Source organism: Onychomys torridus, chromosome 19 (assembly GCF_903995425.1).
Source record: "Onychomys torridus chromosome 19, mOncTor1.1, whole genome shotgun sequence".
NCBI classification, from domain to species: Eukaryota; Metazoa; Chordata; class Mammalia; order Rodentia; family Cricetidae; genus Onychomys; species Onychomys torridus.
Window position 1 is genome coordinate 48652603 of NC_050461.1, and position 20961 is coordinate 48673563.

Genomic DNA, 20961 nt, shown 5'->3' on the forward strand with positions numbered 1-20961 from the left:
CCTCTGGAAAGGTTGGCCAAGAGCCTACTACACTAAAATGAATCGAAGTACCAAGCTAGTCTTGGACCAGATTGATCCCCACCGGCAAGATCTAACTAAAATTGCCATGTCATTCACAAAATAAAAGATATCCCCATAGCTCCACAAGCAAGGCAATTCAAATGTTTTGTATGCATCTATTTTTCATTCAATGCTTTTATGGAAGTACTTGGTATTATTTTCCACCAGTCTTTGGCAGAGATGGGGAGACACTTCCATTCTATTTCATTTCCTCTGATGGTGAGCATAACCATTTCCATTTCCTTTATTATTTAATTAAACATCAAATAAAGGTCCCAAAGGCAATATCCCCCTTTGGCTGGCCCAGCTTCAAGGGTGCCAGAGAAAGCTCTACTAGTAATGAATGTTTTTTTGTACAACAAAATGTTTTCTACCATGTAGCACAGAGCCAGCACACACCCTCATTTATTCCCTCCACACAGTCTCCATGGGGCTGTATTTGACACCTCCTGATTGCTCATACTCAGTTGCTGATCCATCCTCAAATCGTACTGGCTTTATTGTCAAAATTCATCCAGAATCCAGTCACCTCTAGCTACCTACACTGCCGACGGAAATTATTTTTCTGTCTTGTTCATGGCTTCATTTTCAGTCTCTAGAATATCACTTAGGCTGCCAAACAACATTCCAAACTAGGTGCCAATATGTGGATATGATGTGGTTTTAAGGAAGAAGCTGTGACAACCTTTATCGAAATATTTATTAATCTCCATAAACCTGAGAGTACTGAACTCACATTATCCATACTCTAACAGTTCTCAAACTAATGAATGTGATGCATTTTGAAACGGGTTTCTTTTGTAACCATTTAATTGCATATTTGGAAATAACTAATTTTCGATTCAACTCCCCTAGAGTTATTAAGGTATAATTAACAGCTAAAAATTGAATATGTTTACAGTGTATGAGGTGATGTTTTGATTTGTGTATACACTGGAAAAGTATGAAAAGCAAGGTATTTAACATATTCACGACCTCATAGGGGTACTATAGCTTTAAGAAAACAAGTGAAGAATAGGGTGGATTTGGGCACTATTTTGACCCCTTTGCTCTATCGTCTTCTTGTATTGGCTCACTAATAGGCCCACCAGAGTGTGTGTAAGGAAAAGGATGAGAGCAAAACTCTACTAAGAAGGTGTTTTCATGTAATATGCTGTTGGTGGAAAGATAATTGGGAAAATGAAATCAGCCATTAAAGTGAACATGTCACTTAGTTTAATCAGCATAGATCTATAGATCTTTAACCTAGAAATCCTAACTGGCCCTTTTAAAGTCATAACCAAATAAAATTTGGCATAAAAACAAAATGTTCTCTTAATAGATGTCTTCTGCACGTTGGAACCTGAATCCCATTACTTTTAGAATGCTGCGGTATTTGGAAATAGGGTCTTTACAGAGTTCATCAAGTCAAAATGGAGTCATTAGCGTGGATCTTAACCCAGTGTGTCCAGTATCTTTATATGAAGAGGGACTTGGGGACATAGACTGAGATCCATACAGAAGTACAGGCTACAGCAAACCCAGACAGCCACCATCAAAAGTTAGACAGAGGTGAGGATGATTCTTCCTAGAGTCTCAAGGGAATGCTGGCCTTTCGACTCACAGAATGTAACATAATACATTTCCCATTTGCTCTGTGAACCAATGTGTGTGTGTGTGTGTGTGTGTGTGTGTGTGTGTGTGTGTGTGTGTGGTCTCAGCTTGCATGAATACACAGGTTCATGCAGGTGTGTGTGTGCACATCTGTGGAGTCAGAGGTTGATGTCAGTCTCTTGCTCACTTTCCAGCTTTCTTATTTTGGGGACAGGTCTCTCAGTAAACCTGAAGTCAGTGATTCAGATCAACCAGCTGGTCAGTGAGCTCTAGGGATCCATCTGTCTCTGATCCCACAGTGCTGAAGTTACATTACAGATATTGAGTGTGACCAGCTTTTTACACAGGCTCTGGGTGGGTCTTTGAACTCAGGTCTTCATATTGGGTAGCCTGCACTCCACTGACTTCCCTCACATGACCCCAGGCCCTGTCCATTTGACTGTAGTTATCTGTCTACCCTGTTACCAGGTCTATATCACTGCAGTCATAGTTCTTAGCCTTAATAGATACCTAATACATTCCTGATGAGAGAGTAACTAAATAAAGTACAAAATTAAAGTATAACACAGTGGTCACTGCTTGTTGAAGACTAAATGTCTGTAGCTGGGCCCAGTTTATCTGCTACAGGATGACCCTTTAGTGTGGAAGTGAGGGGTGGGGTTCTGGGAGATAATTAAGGTAAGATCATTAAGGTTGGAGCCCTTGGACAAGACAGATGAACATCCTTAGAACAGGAAGGAGAGAGACCAGAGTTCATTCTCTGCCAAATGAAGACAGAAAGAGCAGCAGCCCCGTAAGCCAGGAAGACTAAGTACCCCAGTGCCTTGACCTCAGGCTTCTTGGCATTCAGAACTGGGTAGTAACTGTTGCTCAAGCTATACTGCCTAGCGTGTTTCATTCCTACAGCTAACCTGACCTCCAACACCCACATTTAGGAGTTATGGGATCAAACCCCAGCTTGGTCATTTGCTGAATTGCCGAGTTTATTAATTAACTCTAAGCTTCAAGTGCTTGGCCTATAAATGAATGGAAATAACACACTTGATTGCTGTGAGAATTAAATAAGATAAAATATAGATGGGCTGAGGTTCCATAGTCAGCACATGAGTGCTCAGCACACAGCATTACTACAGTGTAAAAATCAGACTTTATAATTCATGCTAACAGGCTAAGTACAAAACTAGAACCTGGCCTTATACAACTGTCCCTGGAAGCTACTGTCAATGTAATGGTGACAAAGACTTCCACTTCCTTTAATTAGCAGAATTAAATAATAGAATGCAACAGAATTCTTATCAATAAAAAGAGGATTATACTTTTCTCACCTAAAAGAGAAGTCTCATCTCAGAAAGAAATGATCAGCTTCATGAAACCACACACTGTTTTATCTAGGACTATATTGCATGATATTGACCATTTGTGATTTCCAGTGATTCAGATAATTGCAGACACAGAGAGCCCAAAACCAACACAAGAAATGTATAATTATGCACACAAATTTAAAGACTTCATAGCTATGTACTAAAATGGCATAACATCATACACAGAACATTCTTAGGTCTCTCCTCTGCTTCACTAAGATATATGGGTTAATGAAAGTGTATTTTCAGAAGCCATATTGTACACTTATCTACATGCCATCTCTTCATAACTGCTGTCATAATATCTACAAAAAATTGTCACAGCAGACTGGAATGCCTGCCATCAATAAAAGGGTTGATTATTTAATTATACATCATTTATAGAGCCTGCAACCGAGGAGAACAATCAAAAAAACACAAATGAAATATTCCCATTAAAAACTCTGGGACAGAGGGACTCAGCATGGAAAGTGCTTGCCTCAAGAGTATGAGGACCTGAGTTTGGTCCCTAGCAGGCACATAAAAATCCAGACACAGTAGAGTGCACCTTTAAACAAAGACAGGGTTGGGGGCGGGCTTAGAATTCAAAGGCCATTCAAAATTGAAACAAAACAGATCTTTAAAATTGTCTGAATCAGTGAATTCTGAATTCAGTGAGAGATCCCATCTCAAAAAATAAAATGGAGAGTGATTGAAGAGGCCCACATCAGCTTCTGGCCACCAGCTGAGCACGCACATGTGCATACAAATGCACACACACACACACACACACACACACACACACACACACACCTCACCAAATTAACCTCTATGAGCATCTCTGAATATGTCCCCATGGACCCAAAACTGGATGACCTCAGACAGGACAGAGATACCAACGTTTTTGTATTTCAACTCTTTATCTCCAGGATCTGTTATTAAAGATGATTTTGAATATAGTCAATTTCCTAAGGTGATCTTGAGGAAATAGATACATTCCTTAAAATAATGAGGGCCTTAAATTATTCTCTAAAGTATTTTTGAAATAATTTTAGTTTGTTAAAACACTAAAGATAGCAAGATATTATCACAGAATTTAGGGTTTACCATTATAGTTTAAATCTACAACATTTCCCATGATTGTTGTACCTAAGCTTTTAGACTGTCAAAATCCTGTACATTTATAAGCTGCATTCTAGAAATAAGTTAATTTTTCCTTACTAACAGCATTTTTCTCCTTTCATGTTCACAGAGATGAAATGAGCTGGCTTATCATGGAAAATTAAAACTAACATTTAAATTATTAGAAAGAAAAAAGATTCAACAATTTTGAGGCATTGGTCATTTTTCTTACTTTCATTGATAGATGCCAACAGATGGTCAGGGCAGGGGGGGGGCATGTATCGAAGGAATGAAATACACTTTAGCTTTTTTTCAAATTATTTGCTTATCAGATTTAGCAATCCCAGTGCACAAAGCTCTCTATTCTAGGGATTACTACATAGGGAAATGTCAGCCATGAGAGGAACACTATCCCCAGGCTGAGTTCCCAGTGTATATTAGGAATGTTTACTTGCTTCAAGTCTAAAGATGTCAAACTAAACTTGGGGCCTATCATAGGCTAGATGTTTGGATACCCTCTAAATCCAGATGTTGAAACCCTCAACCCAAGTGTGATGGTGTTTAGAGGCAAAGCCTCTACACAGCAAATAGGCTTGGGCAGAGTCACAGGTGGGTCTCTGTGGTGAGACTCATAGGCCCTTGCAGGAAGAAGAGAGACCAGAGCTCACTCTCTTACATTCATGTGAAGATGCCAGAAGAAGGCAACAGACATCAAGCCAGGAAGCCCTTCATGAAAAGAACCGAATCTTCTGGCAGATTGATCCTGTGACTGTGAGACAGTAACATTCATTGCAGAAGCCACTGGACCTTTGAGGAATGTTTAGGATTCAAACTACAGTAGACATCTCCCAGGAGTTGTTGTACATAATCTGAGTACCACCCTTCACAGAATTTAGACAACTGTCCTGTCAAAGGAGGCTATCTTATTTTAAATATGAAGTCTCTCATTGTGCTTGCTTTTTTTTTTTTTTTTTATCAATCAGCAGCATAGGGGAATAATTTTACAGTGAACTGTTATGGTCAAAAGTCATTTTCTGTTAGCATTTATATTCAATGACAGTGCCACATGTGGACACATGGTCACCTAACAATCTCATGTAGATACTCCTGGGTGATTTCAGTGTTTCTAGTGTCCCACTATCTAGGTTACATTTTCACCGAAGCACACAGGGAAACAGAGTCAGGATCTGCTCAGATAAAGCTCCTTGAACAAAGCAGACTGTTCATTGCCCCTTTATGTACTAACTGGAATCAACACAACCAAACAAAAATCCAGCATGGATCTTCCTTTTGACACAACACATACAGAACCGTAGAAGCTGTAACTGAGAGGATTATTTTCTCAAGGTTCATAAAAATTATATAAAATAGAATCTCTTGACCAGTTGTCAACTCATTTCCCCTAAAGGTGATTAACCAAACCCGCCCTTAGGGAGCAGTTAACCAACCCATACCACCAACATCAGGGATCAGTAGTGGGGACAGCAGTCCTCCTTTATAATGTGCTCTCTATGAGCCTCATGAACTCGAGGCTCCATATTACTGTTGGTGCCAATAATATGAACCTCTAACTCTGGGAGGCTTTCTTTACCTTGACCAGGTGGGAATTGATCCATTTTGTGAAGGTGCGCTTCTGTACAATCTCTTGTTCATCTAGAAGGCAAAGAATAATTTTGGTTAGATAATAGGATAGGTTGCAAAGTTGTATCACCAAATGTTTGGTTATACACCTCTAAAAGAGGTCATAAAGTTAATTTATCTTCTAACTCAACTTACTAGTTATTGTCTTGAAGGTTCAATACAACTCTAAATATATAAATAACTAGACCCATCCTTTCGAAGTTATTAGAAAGCTCAAGCCGGACAAAATTCCAGCTTGCCATGGGAGCAGTGGCCACGGATTCCCAAGCCCTAGCTGAAGAGCTATTGGCATTTGTCTTTGATAGCTAATTACATGTTCAAACGGTTGGGCTTGCCCGGTGGACCGCCTAACTATTTCCGGTGTAGAATAGCCATCTCCGGGTCAGACATCTCTCGGGACCGGGACTCTGTGGCCTTACGTGGTTGTGTAAAGTGCGCGCGCAGCCATGTAATCTACGTGCATGTGTGGAGTACCCACAGGAGTCCCTGTACGCATGCACGGCCCAACCTTTAAAAAGCTGGCGCCATCTTGCATGAGTCTCCTTATCTCCTCACCCACGTGTGTGTTTCACGCAGGCCTGTCACCTCTATCCTCTTTAATAAAACTCTTTTGTGTTTTTGTCGTGTTCGGGACGTGTTCCTAGCGCCGCATAACTAACAGTCTTTAAAGGCAAACATCCCCACTAGATTGATCTTGCTCCAGGGCAGGCCCACTCCCATAAGAGTATTGAAGCAACACAAATTGGACTTAGGGAGGTGGGGCTGAGTCTGGGAAGACTTGAAAGAGGTGCATATAATAAAAACACATTGTATGACATTCTCAAATAATTACTAAAATTGTCATCTTAAAAATTATTAGCAAATACCTTAGATATGTGATATGTGATAGGCTAGCCCTATGTTTACCTTCATTCACTAAAAATTTACCAATGAATTAACGTCAACAAGTCTGTTAGAAACTTCACTGAGATCAACTGAGTACCAATTTCTCCGCTAAAGGATACAGTCAATGTTAGGTGGGAAGGGAAAGGACAAACAGATGTGAGTAAGGACTCTTTGAGGAGACAGAGATGGAAATGGGGAAGGAAGGCAGCATGGAGTCACCCAGGAAAGCATTCAGATAGAGCGACATGCGTGACTCTCTTCCCTGCAGCTCACACTCCAGTGTAGGCAGAGCCTATGACTTGTGTCTAGCTCACAAAGTATGATAGAGTGGTGGCATACTAACCCTATGATATCACTTTAAGTTGCTGTCGGGAGTGAGATATTTTCCTGAAGATTTGGGGACCCACAGTCATGCTGTGAACTCTCAGTAGAGCAGGGTGATGGCAGGAACCTGCAGCCCACCCCCTTTAGGAAGGGAACCAAGAGCCAGTGAGAATCTGGACCCCTAGGCTTATGCACTATGGGAATGAATAGGACTTCCTGGAAGGGCCTCTAAATAAGAATGACTCCCAGCAGACACCTTGTAGCCTGGATAATCTGCAGCCAATCCCGGTGAGCGGTTCACAAACTCCTGGCCCACAAAACTGTGGAGGCAATAAATGCATGTGGTTTTCCACTACCAGGTGAGTAGTGATTTGTTATGCAATGAAAACTAACATGGAGGAATAGACTAGTGTTGGGGAAGGCATTAATTAGAGGTTTGTGATGACAACCAGAGAGAGAGGGAGCAGCTTAGCTCCCTAGAAAGCATGGCCAGCTCATTGTGCCCAGTCCACCCACCAATGCCAGCTTTGTAAAATACTATGCAGGGTGCAGATGGACAGACACAATCTTAACACCTCTGCTGAGATGGGCAGATGCTCAAAGCTCTAACTCTGCATCTGACCTTGCTTGGCTTTACCTCAGAATGTCAGACTGTGCGCTAGAATTCAAACTTCATCAAACACGATAATCAGGAGGAAATGGGCAAACAAACCCAGAAATAGGTAATGAAGCCTTTTAACTTGGAGAAAGTTTGGATTTATCCACATTTACAGAATGCCATTATGTATTTTCCTACTTGGAGAAAGTTTGGATTTATCCACATTTACAGAACGCCATTATGTATTTTCCTACTGGTTTTTGTTTTAACTTTGAAATTCATTATAACCATTATTACAGTAGGCAAAATTCCTATGTATCAGACATTGACACCTACATGGTATATTTTAATTATATAGTTGTCATACCTAATATATAATAAATGAATGTATTCACTCATTAAATGTGTGTGTGTGTGTTTGGTATATTATGCGGTATATGTGCATGTGGGGAATATACACCCATGTGTGTGCATTCGAATGTCAGAGAATGATGTCATGGCCTCCCCTTTCATTCCCCATCTAATTTCCTGAGACTGGATGCTCAGTGAACCTGAAGGTCACCATTTCAACTAGGCTGGCTGGTAGCAAACTCTGTGCATTCCACTTTCAGTGTCCCACTACTGGGTTACAGGAGTCCATGGCCATGTCTGGTTTTTATATGGGTGCTGGGGATTAGAGCCTTCTCCCTTTTACGTAGGAAGAGCTCTGAGTTACCTACCTATCCATAACTTACTTGGTTCTTACAGCTAACACGTAACCAAAACTAATCAAACTAATCATAGTTTTTAGTTTGCAGAAAACAAAACTGACGCATTCAGGATGAAGTCTTTTGACCAAAGTCACCCAACAGCAGAGCCTGTTTTAGACTCCAGAAAAGAAGTAAGATCCTGCAACACCATATTCAAGGATAATGTGAAACTTGACTATTAATCTTACCCAATGTGATCACCTGAAAAATGCATAAATTCATGGTTGAGTAGGCTTTAGTCTGACCTTCAACCTTTGGACTCTACAAGTAAATACACGTTGCAGAAAAGTCATCTTAATGTGTAAGCTTGATAAAATTCAGAGTTTCATAATCTATAAACTCCAATTCTAAATCTATGACTATAGATACAGTGAGAACATGTGTGACATTTTTCAGTTAGCTGGGTCTGTATAGTATTTTATAAACCATGATGGCATCACTTTAAAATGCAAAAAGAGTAAGCATAATGTTTGTATATCATCTCATAAATTGAGGGATGCCCAGTGGAGCTGCGGTCCTGGGTTGCGTCAATCTCATTGGAAGCTAAGTCACTGGGTCTGCATTTTGATTTTTGGCACAGATTTTCTTGTGAACCTGGCACACACCTAAGTACCAAATTATCTGCAAGCTTCCTTTTGTCTTGTGCATACAAAGATAGACTTCACGGAGACACCAAAATCCACCCAAAGTCAATGCTGATATGTATCACACATCACCAGCATAGTTCTAAGTAAATGATTTCTAATTGTATTACTATTTTCCTAAAAGAAAAAAAAATATATTTTAAACCTTGCCCTTTCATGAAATTCTCATTTTTAAATGTAAAAGTGAAATAATTCACTTCCAGACTTGGCAATTAAATCTCACAGTAACCATCTAAATGGCTTAGTTGCAGAAGGAACAGTCCAGCAATGAAACCCAAACCTATTCAAAGGATAAGATGTTCCTATTGCTATTGACAAGGAATCACCCTGTGACAGCCAGTAAGGTTCCTTCATGCACATGTCACTGTTTAAATGCACTGAGTAGGAGTGATATGAGTGACATCCTTCTGTCTTCTGAACTTCAGAACAATATGGTGCAGCTTCAGGTGTAACTATGCATGCACACAACCTCACAAATATGTCTTTTCCATACGTTTCTCAGTATTTGCGTGTTCTGAACACAGTGAACTCGATTTAGCTCATAACTAAATTCATCACCCTACTTCCAAGAATCACAATGGAAAGCAAACTGTCCATTTGATGCCAGCTTTATTTCCTATTTTTTTCCCAACATCGTCGTCGGTTGTTTCTTCATCATAGTATTTTTGTGTTTTTGCTTTTTAAACTAGCTTTTAATGTGCTAGACACCATTAGAACATTTTGGAACAAAGTATTATTGTTGTTCTCCTTTCCCATTCTGTCTATCCCCTGCCACCTGGCCCATGGCAGACTCTCCCACTTTCATGTCCAGTGTGCTTTTTCGCCTGCTCTCTAGTCTTCCCCATCCAATACTTCCCTGTCTTGATTTCCTTTGTAGACTTTAGACTTCACACACCCACACATATACACACACACACACACACACACACACACACACACACACACACACACACGGAGAGAGAGAGAGACAGAGAGAGAGAGAGAGAGAAACAGAGAGAGAGAGAGAGAGAGAGAGAGAGAGAGAGAGAGAGAGAGAAATTGTTAAGCAGTCTTACAAAATAAAAAACTCAGAGCCAGAAATTGGGGCTAAAGCCTGAGAGAGATCAGAGGAATAGGAAAAGCCACAAGCTAATCTCACCTCAGTCTCCAAAGAGAGCTTCCTGTCTACCCATGCCTATATGCCCTTCTGTTCTGCTCCCTCATTTGCTCTCTCAGCCCAGCTACATCACTTCCTCTTCTTGCCCAGCTCTGTTACTTCCTGTCTGTCTGTACAGACCTCCAGACCTCTATGATTAGTGCTGGGATTAAAGGCGTGTGTCACCATGCTTGGCTCTGTTCCCAGTGTGGCTTTGAACTCACAGAGATCCAGACAGATCCCTGCCTTCCAAGTGATAGGATTAAGGCGTGTGCTACTGTTGCCTGACTTCTGTGTTTACTGTAGTGGCTGGCTTTTTCCTCTCATCCTCAGATAAATTTTATTGGGGACACAGTATGTTGGGGGACATAGTACATCACCACACATACACATACACATTCTAGGCTAGGATCTACATATACATATACACAATGAAACATTACTCATCTATGAAGAAAAATAAAATCTTAGAGACTCCGATGTTAAGCAAGGTGACCCAGACTGAGAAAGACAAAAACTGTATGTTCTTCCTCCTGCATGAACCTTCTTTCTTTCAGGGAAGCAGAAGATTCCCCGTCATTCAGCTCATTGCTTGGAGGCCATCCTGGAGTCTTTGTCCCTCCACGCTTCCACAGTAAATCTGTAAATAATTTATGTTTGAACTCCAATGTCACTCTCCTCAAACTCACCTCTATGTTACGTCAGACTGATTCACCCTTGTGTGACCCACCACTGCAAAGAAGACACTTCAGTAAACGAATGAGCTGGGGTGTAGCTCATGCTTGCTCAACATGCCCTGGCTTCCCTCTCTAGCACCACATTTCCCCCACTGCCAAAGAAAGAAAAAATCAGATAAACTTGCAAAGAGAGGTTTAGCCTTTACTCAGGACAAAATGGCGGTGTAGTGGAATGCTCAGGGCAAGCACAGGAACTCCAAGCAGCCTCTCAGGATCAGAAAGGGGTATACCAACTGCCATTACATTCTAATCGTGTATCTTTTATACACATTTACATATTTATCATAACTCCAACATGTTGAACAGATTCTTTAAGAACATATTTCTGAGACATAAAGAACTTAATATATGCATAAGTGTAATAGACATCATAAATTGTATCCAGAATTATAAACATGATAAAAAAAAAGCCAAATAGTGAATTCCTAAGGGGATCCATTTTCAATCACTGTCTTCTTTAACATTAAGAGCACCAAAAAGAGAAAGTATTGTGTAAGGAAACAGGCATATTTGGGGTTGGAAATTGTCATGCCTCATAAAAAGAATATTAAATTCAGAAGAGGCTTGCCTTAGATTAGGATCCACAGCTTTTAGATTTGAAGGGTGTCACAATGCCCTGAAAGTATCTTTAATGCAAAGATACTTATATAACACTCTTAGACATTGCATTTATCTGAAAAGGGAGATGTCAATTTAGAGGAAATGACATAGTTTCAGTTATAATGCGGGTTTGAGAGGTGGCTCAACAGTTAACGCTTGCTGCACAATCATGAGAACCAATTATATTTTTAGCACATCAACTTACACCAAAGAGACGGAACAGTTCAGATGAACAGAAGACATCAGATTCATGGCATCGCATTGCTAAGATAAAGGTTAAGAAAACATGAATTGCAGCTAATAGCCACTGCTAACTAGAAACACTGAGGAATGTCCTTGCCTGGAGGTTACAGTGGCCACATGCATCTTGGTGAAGTTCAAAAGGACTTTGAATCTGACGTCTACTATCTCTCCCTTCTGTTCATTCTGGAACAGAAATATTCACTGCAACATTCTGACTGTCTCATCATTGTAACCAAACAGGTGGGAGACAAATAACCTCTTTTTAGATGTCAGGTCTATGGAGGGGAAGGAGTCAGCATGGAGCTTCTTCTGAACTTGAACCAGATACAGATGGCTTAATCTAGAATTTAGAGCTTGATGATGGGATTGCTAATAGATGAGATGGCATATTGAAGGAGCCATGTATTTTGCATATAGAAAAATACAAAAAGAGGCAACCAAAATCGAGTTTAAATGTTAAATCACAAAGTCTTGTGGTTGCTGTATGCATTCACCTCTGTGATATGAATTTGTACTTCCTCCCACCAAAGGGTAGGATTGATTTTTTTCCTTCCCTTCTGTTGATCTCGTATTGTATTGATGGAATTAATAATGGAGCAAGAATGACTTTATGTTCTGACTCCAGGCTTTAAGAGATCAGCTCACCCATCTTAGTGTCCAGGATCACTGTCTGAGAATTACTGTACAAGAAAAGCAACCTATTTCAGAGCACTGAGAAGGACTGAAATGTCACATCTTATAGTTAATACCAACTGTCAGAAGAGTCATCTTGAATGCTAGAGTTCTGGAAATGCTATAGGTGAATTCAGCTTCAAGGGAACCCAGGTAAGTAGGCAAACCATCTGATACTCACTCTCTCCCATACTCCAGCGAAATTAAGTGTATGTTCCTCATGGGAAGAAAGCTTTCTTCCCGGAGTTGTCCCCAGTCAACTAACAGACTTCTTGTCACATTGTATTAGATAAGCAACCTTTATAAATCTATTCATATTTGCTTAAAATTTACCAGCCAAGCATACTCTGATCTAGATGTGATTGCTTTAAAAAAATATTTGTTTGTTTGTTTATTTTTGAGACAGAGACTCACTGTGTAGTCTTATCCAACTGGCTTGGAACTCACTATGTAGACAAGGTTGGCCTCAAACTCAGAGATTCACTTGATTCTGCCTCCTGAGTGCTGGCATTAAAGACTTGTGCCATCACGCACAGCCCATCACTGTGTTAATGTTTTAAGCCACAAAGTTGTGGAAGAGTTTGCTATACAACAAAGACTAACTAAAATATTTTACTATGTGACAGACCCATTAATACACATGTGTAGTGTGTGTGTGTGTGTGTGTGTGTGTGTGTGTGTGTGTGTGTGTGTGTGTGTGTTTTCTTTCTGTGGTGAAAAATTCCAGGTTTACTTGCGTGGGTTCATCCTCTGGAATTTTGGTGTCTGATGAATAAATAATGAGAAAAAAATGCCAAGAAACAGGAAATTCAAGTTCCTGTGCATAAGACCCAGCATGAACTGAAGGTAAAGTCGGACAGAGGAGAGAGCAAGGATCAATAGGCTCCCAGAGAGAGGGTGATGTCCTTGAGGAAAATGAGAACAAAGCACACTTTTAGGACAGTGAATGCTCTGACTAATGCTTCCATCCCTTTTCAAGTAGATGTCACTATCTAAACACAGACTTTTCTTAAGACTTTGGGAATTAGAATTGTATTTCTTTGGTATGTAAAGCCATTGACTAGATCCAAAGAACCCAATTTCATTAAAATCATATTGCAAAATACAGTAGTACCCTTCACTTTAAATTAAGGTTCAAAGAGTCAGAAGGATATAATTATGAGTCTCTAAGACAAGATCTCTTAGCCTCAGCACTGTTGACATTATGATCAAAATACAATCATTATGGCAGGTTGTTCTTGTCATTGCAGATGTTTGATGGCATCCCTGCTCATTGCCCTTTAGATGTGAGCAACACCCCAATTACAGTCTGGCAATTAAAGACATCTACAAACATTGACAATTTCTACTGTGGGTCAGCATCATCCCAGTTGACAGCCATGACCATAAACTACGCCCTGTGCATGTAGATGGGCATGGACCAGCTGAATCCTGACTGTTACTGTTAGAAGACTTTTTTGAGAAAGAGACTCATCTTGTAGGTTTTCCATTTAATTTAATTTATACCCAAACTATTCATCCTATTTTGCTATCCCTACAATAAATCTGCTTATTTGGGTAGAAATTTTTGTTGTTACAATATGTTGCTTATAAAATGTCAAAATTTAGTGAGTCTGAGAACTTTGGTGAAAGTTCCATAGAAGTTACACAACTTTATCTAGTCTAAATGAAATTTTATATGATATCTGACATACTCTTCCAGCTAAATCTAATCTTTTGTGATAGAAAAGAAATGGGTGGGGAGAAGGTGTGTCTATCCTGATACTGTGTTTGGTTTATCTTGCTTTGGTAATTAAAATTTTTTTTCAAGAAACATACAGGGCAAATGAATAAATATATAATTGATAAGTTTGAGGCAGTTATTGTTGTCTAAAAAATACAATCTGAACTAATTATCATAACATTTTTCACTTGCCATTCTCAGTGTAGGAAAATTATACAGCATGTCACTCAGCTATGTGTAAGGATGCTTCATTAGTTGAATAGTTGTATTTGTTAGGGTGGAAACAGTTAAGCATGGATGGTTTAGTAAGGACACACATCAGATGATGTGCCCTGGCTTAGCAGTAGGCATGAAGCTGTGGGAAAACACTTGGCTCCTGTGGGAGATCTCTTCTCTCGTGAGGAGGCACAATGGCTGGAACCTGAATCAAAGCTATTTATAATCTTACTTTTATCTGATTTAATGTGGATATTTTTCTGTAAAGAAGTGTAAATACTTTGATTACCAGGGGCTGCCACAGATCCTGGTTGAGGGTCACACAAAATACATGTCAAGGGTACCATGTGATAATTTTTAGATCCTAAAGACTCTGGGATTGCTTGCTTAGATTAGATGTCTTCATAAAGGACTATGTATAAGATAGTGGCAGAGATGTGTGCCTGGAAGAGAAACAGTCATAATAAAGAGACAAAACCAATAGACATAAGCAGAGAGGCAGAGAACAGTCTCCTGTGGCAGTTCCTGCTGGTAGCTCCTCTAATGCCCTTTAAGTCTAGATAAATATAATAAATTGAAGTTGCTTCAGCACATTTTTAATACTTTGGGCATCCTTTATGTGTACATACATGGTTGTTGTGCTGCAGTTTTTGCAAAGAAAATGGTCACACAGGGAGGCAATCAGAATGTTTTGTATCTGTAGAGCAGGTGGACTGACACATTCCTGCATGTTCATCTCATTTGGTTTCATAAGGAGACTGCTGAGCACAGCAGAGCGTATGTCATGAGCCTGGATATAAACCAGCAAAGGCTGAGCAATGTAGATGTCCCCATGGGCCTGGAGGGACTGTGATGCATGAAACCAGAGAGGCCAAACACCCTGCAAACTCACTCTCATGAGAATCTAAAGAAACTGACTTCATAGAACTGAGTAGTAGAATGATGGTCACCCCAGGCCAGGGAGTGTGGTAAGAAGAGGGGGTCAGAGGTTGATTAGGTCATAGGTCATAAATAGTATGAATGAGTTCCGGTGTTCTCTGGCACTATAAGGTGACATATTTGATAATAAAGCATTATACCCTGAAGTAGTTCAGGAGTACGTTTGGACATACTCCTTATAGGGAAATGACAAAAGTCAAAAGTGATGTATACACTAATTACACAGAATTCATTATCCAATGTATACATACATCAAAACATTGCCTCACAATATGCAAAAATCCTGTGCTGGTCAAAAATAAAACTGACTTTAAAAGAAAATAAGGAGATAATTATTATCAATATAAATAAAATTATAAATTCAGATATTTATAGAATACAATGAAGTCTGGAGAATAATAGAATTTAGAGAAATTCTATTCAGGTATTCAGACTCTTACACTAAGTTATTTTAATTTTAACCAGATATAGAAACTGAATTTTCTATTTTATTTGTTTATTTATTTACTTTGGTTTGCTTATGTGACAAATTTCCCTGGACTCATCCTGTGTCCATCAAACTGAAAGGCTGGGTTGGGGTCCTTGAAGTCTAGCACTGGGAGACAGAAGTCAAAGAGAATTGTAGTTTAAGTTTTGTGTGAGAAAAAGAAAAATTAACAGCCATGGATCTTCTTTTCCTAGTTAGAAATGGAATACTGAAAGTTCTCTGAAATACCTCCATATGAACACTTACATCAGCGTTAATGCACTAGCATGCTAGAATTCAGGCTAGGGAGATGGCTCAGTGGGTAAAAGGTGTTGGTTGGCCAGGATCAGTTTTCAGACCCCCATGCTGGAAGAAGAGAATCAACTCTCTTGAGAGCTGTACTATGGCCTCTGCGTGTGTACAGTGACAGGGTGCCCCCACCCACACATACACACAAACTTGAAAAATAAATAAATAGATGTGAGAGACCATCTGTGGGTCAGAATACAGTGTTTTATTTGCTGTAGGCGAGGAAGGGGGCATTTAGTAGATCACGCTGTTAAGAAACTTAGTACCTCCAAACCAGTGAAGGTTTAAAAACCAATCACGATTCTCCCAAGAAAGCATAACCCATTTTCTGCAATGTTCAGTATTTGGCTTTTGCTGTTGTTGTTTTCATTAAACTTTATCTTTTATCTTAATTGGATTCAAGATTATAATCCTGAATTTTCATCTTTTGAGACTATATTTTACATTATTGCTAGTACTGATTCTTATTCTCACCTTATGCCAAGCTTCCTTTATCTTAATTTTTTTATCATTTTCTGAATATAAGTAAAATAACTTGATACAATTTGACTTTTATTTTATGGTGCCCATCCCTTGAAGATGTAAAAGAAATTACAATTTTAACACTAACTGGGAATACGATGAGGTGAAAAAACATTAAGAGTCTAAAAGAGGAAAAGTTAAAATACATAGTCAAACTACAGTTTAGTGAGAGATGTTGGAAATTTCAGTCTGAAAAGATTCCATCCCAGTATGTGTGCTCAGGACACTGGAAGACATCACCAGAAGACCAGTCATGCAGTGAGCACCAGAGGGCACTGTAGCTCCCAGCTGCTTCAGGAGCGTGGTGCCATCCTGACCCCTCTGTCAGTGAAGATGATCCACTGAGTTCCAGGACCTTATATGTCACTTCTTCCTGCAAGGATTTCCCTGACAGATAGCATCAACTATGACTAGTGGATATTTTGGGTCCCAGCCCAACCACATGCATGAGTAAGCTCATTTGCAATGTACTTGTGTTTATATTTTAATCATATAATTCTATCATCTAGTTAGAACCTTTGTGGCTAGTATAATGTTGCAGACAGTCATCACTGCCATTATCTAATTTAAACATTGTAACAACTCAGTGAGGCAATGTGGATGGCTGCCTACCTATCCCAATCAATCACCCACTGGTAACTAGGAGGAAATAGTACTCCTCACATCTGAGCCTTTTCCTCCTAAACTCTGAGTAAAAGAACATGGTAAAGACACTATGAGGACAACTGAGCCCTCCCTACCTCCCAGCCCGTCGGCATACTTTAGGATACTGGGGCTCGCAAGGTAAACCAACTTGCCCAAGGTGGCACCCGTGACACCAAATGGCAAGCCATATGCATTTGTCTATCACCCAAACCTGGTCTTTCAATCACTTCGTTATACTCAATAGACAAGTCAGGCACTGTTCTAAGCCTAGAGATGAGGTGCTTCGGTGTCCAAAACAGTGTTTCAGTAAGTGCCTAAGTCAAGTGAAATCCTCCTAGTACTTTGCCCCCTTTACCCACATGAGAAATGATTTGAATGCAGCTGAGTGGTAGATTTGACTGCTTATCTAGGCCAGACATAGTCCACCATCTTTCCATGCTACAAAGAGTGCCCTGCCCAGTGACACTTTGATCTCTCTGTACTCCTCTCACTTTTCCAGCCTGAGTCTCAGTCTCACATTGCCGCCCCGGGCCCCTCAACAGGAAACAGAATGCAACCAGATGTTCTTAGAAGTTGGCTCACGTAGGATCCCACAGTGTTATTTCCCTTCCACACATATCCACCTTTGCAGCTGCCTCGAAACCATGCGTATCTATGGAAACAGTGTTTGGAGAGAGGGTTCGGGGGATGTGCTCTCAGTCACAACAACTTTAGGGGTATGAGGGAAGCAGGGCTAGGTGGAGAGAGGTGCCAAACTGAGATGCAATTTTAGCTCTGAAGCGAGGGTAGTCTTGAGTTCTCCGTAGACGCAAGAAGCAGAGATGTCGCATCTGTTGATCAGCTGCAGGATATGGGCTGGCCCTTGGGAGGGGATAGATTCCTTAGAGGTTGAGGGTGAGTCCTGAAGAAGGACTGATCTGGCAACTTCAGCAAGATGGAGAGTGAGTGGTTCCACACTGAAGGACACAACCCAGCCTGTACCACGGGGCACCAGCTGTGTTAGCTCCAGTGTTAGTCATTAAGTCTAAAAGACAGAGAGGAAGGCGGCTCTCATTTGCTGCATGTCACATTAGAGACATTACACTCAGAGGGAATCAAACATTGCTTCCAGGTGTGCTTGACCCCCAAGAGCCAAACCCTTTGTCACCATGAGATGCTGCCCCTTCCATTTATTTCTAAGTGAACCATGTGTCTAAGGCCCTCTTTGTGTGTCAAAGCCAAACCGATGAGAACACACTGAGTAGTGCAAGAAAAAGGAGAAGACCACACTTGTCAGCCAGGAGGCTGCCAGTTACATCAAGCTGTCTGAACCATCCAAGCACATTAGCTTATTTACTACTTAGAATCTTTTCTTACTGATTTATATACTTCCTAAGTTGATCCAGCCATGCCTTCTGTACCTTTCCACACCCTGCGGCAGCCAATGCACCCTTCTGACTTCTCCCACCACAAAACACCAGCAGCTGCCCTCTCCCTGACCTCCACAGTGCCACCCATCCACGTTTGGTGTTTCTATGCGGGAGATGCCAATCTCTCAGCTTATAAATGTAATCACCCAGGAGAAATAAGAATGGAGGGCTTGCCAAAGAGTGACATGTAGGTAGAATATGAGCCAAAAATGTGCTTTTTCAAATTGTGTGTAGGTGTGAGTGTGCACACACGCATGTGAGGACAGGTGACCTGCTAAGGTCAGAGCTATTGGATCTTCTTCAGTTGGAGTTACTGACAGTTGTCAGCCTACATATGAGTGTAGGGAACCAATCTCTGCTCCCCTGGAAGACCATCAATGCTCTGAACTCCAGAGCCATCTCATCTCTCCAGGCCACCTTTCTTTGTCTGTTTGTTTTTGGTTGTTGGTTTTTTGAGAAAGGGTCTCACTAGCCTTGGCTGGCCTAGAACTTGCTACATAGGCCAGGCTGGACTCCAACTCACAGTGATCCTCCTGTCTCTGCCTCCCATGTGCTAGGATTAAAGATGTGCCCCACCATGCTCAGCCTCTATCCCTACTTTCAATTACATGCATGTTAGTTTATCTGCATGTGGCTATGTGCACATGAGTGAGGGTGTGCATGGAGGCCCGAGGTGTGGCATCATTTTAGAGCTAGAGTTACAGGTAGTTGTGAGCCACTCCATGTGGATGCTGGGAACTGAATTGTGATCCTCTGCAAGAGTGATGGGCTCTCTTAACCAATGAGTAATTCTTTCAACCCTCTAAGAAGACCACTTACCTAGAACATAATTTTGCCTGCAACTTAATTTCTCTAGTTTTCTACAGACTCACAATTCTCTGTTGTCTTAAACCAGCTACTTTTCAATTCACCTGAATATAGGTAATGAGTAGAAGATAGTTATCCAAGAAGATGGAATTCCATGGATGCAGATGGGAGGTGAGAACAGGAAGCAATAGAATAAGAAATCACAGAAATGGGTGATTAGCAAAACAGTCATTCCTTAACAAAGAACCTGTATTGTACTTTTTGTTATGAGCTTGATTGTACTTTTTGTTATGGTCTTTGTGTCTGTTATTCCTTTTGCCAAAGCATAAGAGTGCTTTTTAAAATCAAATCCTTGCATTCTCACCCCAGCCCCAGTATTTTAATACTATTGAGTTTAGAAGGTATATTATTTCACAGAAATTCTGAATGATTAGAACCAAAGAAGTCTTAACCGAAATTCTGCAAGATATAAACTCACATCACTTGATAAATGTGTGACTAAGACTGTAAAAATATAAACAAAGTACACAGTATACATGGATGAGATTTTTCAGAGACTAAAAAAATTAAAAGACTGTAAATTTTGGCATATTTTTTTGTGTAGCCAATCAAGATATTCCAAATTTTAACCAGTTCATGAGTGGATGGTGCATTTTATGTAAAAATCATAAACTTACTGCAGGGTGGCTGTGGCACACACCTTTAATCCAAGCACTCAGGAGGCAGAGGCAGGCAGATCTCTGTGAGTTCAAGGCCAACCTGGTCTACAGAGAGAGATCCAGGTCAGGCACCAAAACAACACAGAGAAACCCTGTCTTGAAAACAAAACAAAAACAAAAACAAAAAAACAACCAAACAAAAAACAAAACAAAACAAAACAAATAACAACAACAACAACAAACTATAAACCTGCAGGAGGAGCAGGCTTGTACTAGTAGCCTGTATCAGAGCAGCAGAGGACTAGTGTGCCCATGTTTGTTTCCCAGTTAGAGGAACTGACTCAGTTACCTTTTTATGAACTGTGAATTAGCTCTGAACAGTTTCTTGTGATGCCACAATCCCAGCTTCAAGACTGTTCTGATTGACCCAGATCCAGGCCCAATCCAGCTGAGGCAGACTTTCATGGACTCAGCCAAAGGCCTACCCTGGTACTAGGACCGGTGCTGTGGACTCACAGTTCAGAATACTTTCTGTGTCAGGTTCACCACAGTGGAAAATAGCTCTGGCCCAGCTCAATGGTACAAGAAAGCCTCTGTGTACCCAGGTAACAGATCCATCTATCCCACAATCCAACTGCCAGTCCATCCTGCTTTAAGACATCAGACACCTGCTTTAAGGCTGGTCTGCCTACAATCCATGGACAGAATGACTGGTGAGTGAACGGTTTTGTCTGCAAAGACTAGAATAGATGCCAATCAGGCCAAATTCTCAGACACCAAGAGAAACGCAGAAGGTTCACAAATAATCATATGACAACATCAAAAGAGCAAAATAAAGCAATAGTAATCGACTCTAAATACCTGGAGATATATGAACTGCCTGACAAAGAATTCAAAGTATTTTTAAGGAAGAGATAAGGACT

At 40.5% G+C, this 20961-nt stretch overlaps 1 protein-coding gene across 11 annotated transcripts in view; it reads right to left on the bottom strand.

The window, feature by feature from the left end:
- Syne1 (spectrin repeat containing nuclear envelope protein 1) overlaps nucleotides 1–20961 on the bottom strand; it is a 482748-nt gene that overhangs the window by 390691 nt on the left and 71096 nt on the right. For 10 of the 11 annotated variants that reach the window (XM_036168940.1, XM_036168942.1, XM_036168945.1 and 7 more), the window contains exon 1: nucleotides 5707–5764. Coding sequence is in view for 1 of the 11 variants with exons in the window: in XM_036168948.1 (XP_036024841.1) it covers nucleotides 5707–5768 (62 nt within the window). In the remaining 10 variants the exon portion in view is untranslated. Of the gene's footprint in view, nucleotides 1–5706; nucleotides 5769–20961 lie in introns of those variants that run through there. The other variant, XM_036168948.1, reaches the window with a different exon arrangement.